The sequence below is a fragment of the Buceros rhinoceros genome, unplaced genomic scaffold (genome assembly GCF_000710305.1).
Source record: "Buceros rhinoceros silvestris isolate BGI_N320 unplaced genomic scaffold, ASM71030v1 scaffold10314, whole genome shotgun sequence".
Lineage (NCBI taxonomy): Eukaryota > Metazoa > Chordata > Aves > Bucerotiformes > Bucerotidae > Buceros > Buceros rhinoceros.
In genome coordinates this window covers 3,293-9,213 of record NW_010408791.1, presented here as the reverse complement: position 1 = coordinate 9,213, position 5,921 = coordinate 3,293, and the positions used below count along the sequence as shown (strand labels likewise).

The window sequence follows — 5,921 nt, the reverse complement described above, 5'->3', positions numbered from 1 at the left end:
AAGTACTTATGATTGGTTTAAGAAGGTGTTTCATTATTACTTAGCTACCACGTGTTTCTAATGTATAGAATGCTCCCTAGTTCATGGCGAACTCCTCTTCTGCTCTTCCCTGTTTATCAGTTGATCTCATGCGAAGTGGCATTGACATTTTGGTTGGGACACCTGGTCGAATCAAAGACCATCTTCAGAATGGCAAGCTGGACCTTTCCAAGGTGAAACACGTTGTACTCGATGAAGTTGACCAGATGCTGGACATGGGGTTTGCTGAGCAAGTGGAAGACATTTTACGAGTTGCTTACAAGAAGGGTAATCTCAATGTTTAAACAAATAGTAGGAAATATTAGTAATAATTTAATCTGCTGAAATTCAGGTGTATTTTTCTGAAAGTTGCAAGGTGGCTTTGTTTAGAAATGACTGAATATTAAATACTGTGGAAAATGTACTGTGAATGCAGTACATGAGGAAGTGTGGAAGTGGGAATCGTTCATAGGACCTTTGCAAAGCTTAAAACCCAGTACCTAGGGATCTGTAAATAACTTTCTTTGACACCTCTCTGTAAGTGTTACTTGGACTTCTTCCAGTTAAAAGGAATTAGAAGGTTTTTACCATTTTCGCTGCTTGAAAATAGACTGGATTTTTGGTCATAATAACTTTTTTCCTACTCTTGAAAATATTTAGGCTCTCTAGAGTTTTTTTTTTTTCCTCCAGATGTTGGTAATGATTAAATTTAAAAAAACCAGAATCACCGCCTTTATTTTATATCCTGATATTTGACATATTTTTAGTAACCCATATAATCAACTTGTATACATCTGTAAAATGAAACATACGAAGTTTGCGAAACATTTTTCTGTGTTCTAAGATTCTGAAGACAATCCCCAGACACTACTGTTTTCTGCAACTTGCCCACATTGGGTGTATGATGTGGCTAAGAAGTACATGAAGTCTAGATATGAACAGATTGACCTTATTGGGAAAAGAACTCAAAAGGCTGCTACGACAGTAGAAGTGAGTATCTAATATGGAATGTTTCCAGGCCTTTTCCTTTATGGTACCAGTAGTCATCCCATCCTAAGGTACAGTATCAGAATGATGTTGAAAGTTGTTTTGAGAATTATTTTTCTTATCATAAGGCACATTACAGCTAGTCAGTTGTTTCTAGGTTTAGGATCTGTCTCTTATCACAGTACCCAGTAACCGCATAGACATCTCGTCTAGGCTGAGGATGATTCAGTTATCATTTAGTTTTGTGGGTGTTCAGAGAAAAGCTGAATTTATCCAAGTTGGAAGCAAAAGACATACATTAACATCAACCTGGCTTTTTTAAATTGCCACAGACATCACAGTCAAATTGTGCTGTTCTGTATATAGGAGATTTTTTCAAACTTCCTGTGGTATCTCATCTCGTTAGGCCTTTGATTGCTCTGCAGTAAATACCATAGTAAGGAATATATGCTAGCAGCCTGTATTAATTATCTTTACTTGATAAAATAAGATACTGTTTCTGCCTGAGTACTGCTTAGCAGTTGCTTTGACAGGATGTTTATCTTGTGCTTGAAAAAAGCTTTTAACACACTGTATTTATTTGTTTCACTGTATCCAACATAAAGCTTTGTTAGAACTGTGACAAAGTCTTGCACCTCTGACTGTCCTCCAGAGAAATGGTTTAACATCTGCTTTTTGCATCTTAATTATTTTGCTTAACGTTAGACTGGTCGTGGTGGACATAAGAGCCTTATGGATTCTGCATGTTCCAGGAATGTGAGCCTATCAGGAAACTGTACAACTCGTTAGTAATTCTGGATTTTACAGTTTCAAATGTATTAAAAAAGAATCTTGTGGTTTTATGTAAGCTAAACACTGGAATTCTTTCCCATAGCATTTGGCAATAGAGTGTCACTGGTCTCAGAGAGCTGCGGTTATTGGAGATGTCATTCAGGTCTACAGTGGCAGCCATGGGAGGACCATTGTCTTTTGTGAGACCAAAAAGGAGGCAAATGAGCTGGCTCTGAATGCTTCAATTAAACAGGTATTTTATCATCTGCATTAAGTAATAAAACTCATCGGAGATTTAACAGCCCCTGTTGGTACCAGACCTATACTGAGTATGTTTTTAAGAGATTCTTTTGAAGTGGATAAGGCAGGCTTTTGCAGGTGGTCAGAGGGTTTCAAAACTGCCAGAAAGAACCTTTAAAAAGCCCTTAACAAACTGGTTGAAAGTTTATGGCATTATAGTCTTCAAGACTAGGCTTCACTAACTGGGCTACAAAGGATTTCTTTCTTAAGAGTTCTCACTGACATCAAACGAAGCAGCTGTGAATTAATTTTTCTGTAGAGAGGACTGTCTTGGATTAAAAAACGGGCGTAGACTTAGAGAGCTACTAGAGTACTGGAACAGCAGTTACCGAGCTGTGATGCTGACATTAGTTAGTGTTGTCAGGGCGGCAGCTAGAGTTTCGAGCTGTGATGTGACAGAGGCTATTTTTTATTTTCATTAAGATGTTTATGAGCTGTTATGAAGAGTTTAAAGATGTGTACACAGAAAGAATCCAATCTGCCATCTCTTGTGAATGACCTGTAGCGCATTCTTGAGGTTTGAGGTAGGGCTCACTCTAGCACTGGTGGGAAATAACTCGTTGTTATGTAGTGGTGCGATGTTTGTGATGATGCTGGCACTGCATGCTCAGTTTTGGTGGTGGAATCACAGCAACCACTTTTTCTGCAAGTGTTTTCATTGAGGAGAGGGGTTGACTTGCCTCTAGAAAGCAGTACAGCGTTATGTTCCCAGGGAAACAGAAGCTTTTTCATCTGTCACAACTGTGTTCAGGAGTGTTTCTTCCACGCTCCTAGATGACCTCGGTAACAGTAAACCTGAGTGTGGGGCCTTATCCTACATTCCTGGTGGTAGCAGTGACATCAAATCTTGTGTAGGCAGTGCAGAACTCTGATCTTGGTAGGCAGGAGAAGGACATTACTGAGATGTTTCTGTTTTAGCATATTAATACTCGCTAACAGAATGTATGTCTTTTGCATTTATGAGCTGACATTAATGCAAAACTGACTGAAAAAGACGTTTTGAATTCCGTGCTGACCCTAGCGTGGTGTTAGTATTTTTTCAGATAATTTTCTCTTAACATGTGAAATATGAAGCGGAGGAAGAAACAGTTTTCATATGTTTGGTCTTCATCCTTGTTATTGCTGTGATACAGAAGGACTTTCAGAATGTTTGGTTTAAAACAAAATTATCTTTGAAGCTGTAGGGGTTTTTTTGTTTGTTTTTGAGAACCACTTATATCTTAATCCTTTAATTGGTAGTGGGAGACATTAATGAATTAAGAGGGATTAAGAAGGACCAGTATTTTGGAAAAGATGTCTAAATGACGACTAAGAAGGCCTGAGAAAATTGTTGATGGCTGTTCTGAAGCAGCCAACCCTTGCATAGATGGTGCGGATGACAAGTTAGGGCATGGCTGTTTTCATAGGTCACCGTCATTACAGGTGGAGATAAGACACAAGCTGTGATTTCTTTCCTACCTTTGTTAAAGGTCTTTGAGGTGTAGGAATAAGAAGTACTGAGTAAATACTATATGACACCTAAAATATGAACTCTGATAATCCACTTCTGTATCTATCAAACGCCAGGATGTTGTATCCAAAACTGACCATAAAATGGAGCACTGTCTTGGATTTCGGTACAGTCCTATAATAATACTGTTCTGCAGGATTGCCAGTCGTTGCACGGTGACATTCCTCAGAAGCAAAGAGAGATCACGCTCAAAGGCTTTCGAAACGGCACATTTAAAGTTCTGGTTGCAACCAATGTTGCTGCCCGTGGTTTAGATATCCCTGAAGTTGACCTTGTCGTACAAAGTTCACCACCAAAGGTAGGAGGTGGCTATGCTGGGTAGCTTGTAATAATTTGTAGTTTTGTTTTCAAGTAGTATACGCTCTCAGGTGGGGCTATTCACCATGCAGAGTTCATCAGCGTTGTGTTTAAGGGTAAGAAATGTCCTGATATACAGAAGTAATTCCTTAGAGGATTTTTTCACAGTGCATCAGTCCCTAGTATGTTAAAAGATGGTCTCCTTAAAGTGCCTCTTTTTAAGGCTGTTCAAAGCCTCTTCAAGGCCACGTATGGTGATTGCAAGGCTGGAAGCAGTGGGAGATGAAGAAGGGCTGTGTTGAAAGAATGATTCACCAAGTAGGGACATGTATGAGGAGGGGACCCCAACAGTGAGAACACTGGCTGAAGTTAAGAGGGTTTAAAAGAAACAACATCATTTTTCCGTGAATTCGCTATTAATAGCCCAGTAACCACGCGTGCGCTGATGTGTGGGAGGGTGAGTGGGATTGTTGTAGAGGTATCCACACCGAGAACATTGTCTCATATTCTCTGGTGATGCCAAAACAAGACTTAGTTGATCCGTGCTCATGGTTCTACCTTTCAAACTGTGATTTTTAGAGGGTTATGGAAAAGCTTATTCATTTGACTTCAGTGAAACAATGGTTTTTAATTTGATTCTCTGATGTAGTTATTGTGTATTGTTCAGGCTTAAGTGTAATAGCTTCTACTAAGTCTTGTGAATGAATTGATGAATTGGTTAAATTACAATGACTGAGATAAACCATAAGGCTATTTATTTTGAAGGATGTGGAGTCCTATATCCATCGTTCTGGACGCACAGGTCGAGCTGGACGGACTGGGATCTGTATCTGTTTTTATCAGCGAAAAGAGGAATATCAATTAAGATACGTGGAGCAAAAAGCGGTAAAGTAGTTTTCATCTAATCACGAGCACTCAGATGTGAAGTGTTGGGGTAGCAGGTAAAATCTTCATGATCTGTTCAATAGTTCAGTTACAGAAGTTCACTTGCTGAGGTTCGGTTACCTTGCAGAGGCTGGTTCTCTGTCAGTTACTGTGGAGCAGGGAGCACACTGCAGTCTCATGGCTACGCTTTTTCAGCGAAAGCCAGTAGGACTGTACCTGTGGAAACAGGACAAAGCTGGCAGGATTTTAGCTCGCCGTTCGCCCTGGCTTGTCATCTTTACTGAGAACTGCTACTTCCATTTTTGCTGTTTGTGCACTGTTCCGTGTGGTAGTTCTCTTGACAGTTCAGTTGGGATGAGCTGGTTTAGTCTCAGCACATAAAACTCAGACTTTACGTTTAGAAAGGCTGCGTCACTTGTACTTACATCCAAGTAAATCAGACTAAAATTAATAATTTAGAATTTCTAGGACTTTATTTTTTTTTTTTCCCCCCCTTGGAAGCCGCCAAAATGGTCTGTTTATTTCAGTTTAAGGTCACTGGATCATTTAAACTGACCTTGTACAGAAAAGGCTTTTAAGCGTTACCCATTTCCCTGTAAGCTTAAGCTTGTAATTGTCACTAGCAAAGGCTGGGACTTAAAATGTGGAAAGAAGAAAAACGGTAGATTTAAATGCTGTCTCACGGAGTCCAGTACTGTTTCTTTAGAACTGAATTATTTATGGTCTGCAACTTTCATCTGTATTTTGCTTTTTAAATTTCAGGGCATTACCTTCAAGCGTGTTGGCGTTCCTACTGCAACAGATATAATAAAGGCTTCCAGCAAAGATGCCATCAGGTGTGTTTGGAGCCTCAGGCTCTGTTCTGTCTTCCTAGTTCAGAAGCGCCGTTTGGATTGCTCGTTGCTGTCTCTGAACTCATCACTGTGAAAGTCTCAGACTACTGTTTTTCTTCTATTCCAGAGCCTAGTAAATACTAGTATATAAAATTTCTTTTTTTTTTTTGCTTTAATTACTTAGGTGTCTGGATTCTGTTCCTCAAACTGCTATTGAGTATTTCAAAGAATCTGCTCAGTTCCTAATACGAGAAAAGGGACCAGTTAACGCTCTGGCAGCAGCTCTAGCCCATATTTCAGGTGCTACTTCCATTGAGCAG

General features: G+C 39.6%; 1 protein-coding gene across 1 annotated transcript in view; it reads left to right on the top strand.

Moving 5' to 3' along the window:
• LOC104492423 (nucleolar RNA helicase 2-like) overlaps positions 1-5,921 on the top strand; it is a gene marked incomplete at its 5' end in the record, with an annotated part of 13,046 nt that overhangs the window by 4,960 nt on the left and 2,165 nt on the right. The window contains 7 exons of the mRNA XM_010134981.1: positions 121-306; positions 863-1,008; positions 1,880-2,029; positions 3,723-3,884; positions 4,649-4,768; positions 5,531-5,604; positions 5,786-5,921. The exon at positions 5,786-5,921 is cut by the window's right edge and continues 22 nt beyond it. Of these exons, the coding sequence (XP_010133283.1) occupies positions 121-306; positions 863-1,008; positions 1,880-2,029; positions 3,723-3,884; positions 4,649-4,768; positions 5,531-5,604; positions 5,786-5,921 (974 nt within the window). The remainder of the gene's footprint in view (positions 1-120; positions 307-862; positions 1,009-1,879; positions 2,030-3,722; positions 3,885-4,648; positions 4,769-5,530; positions 5,605-5,785) is intronic.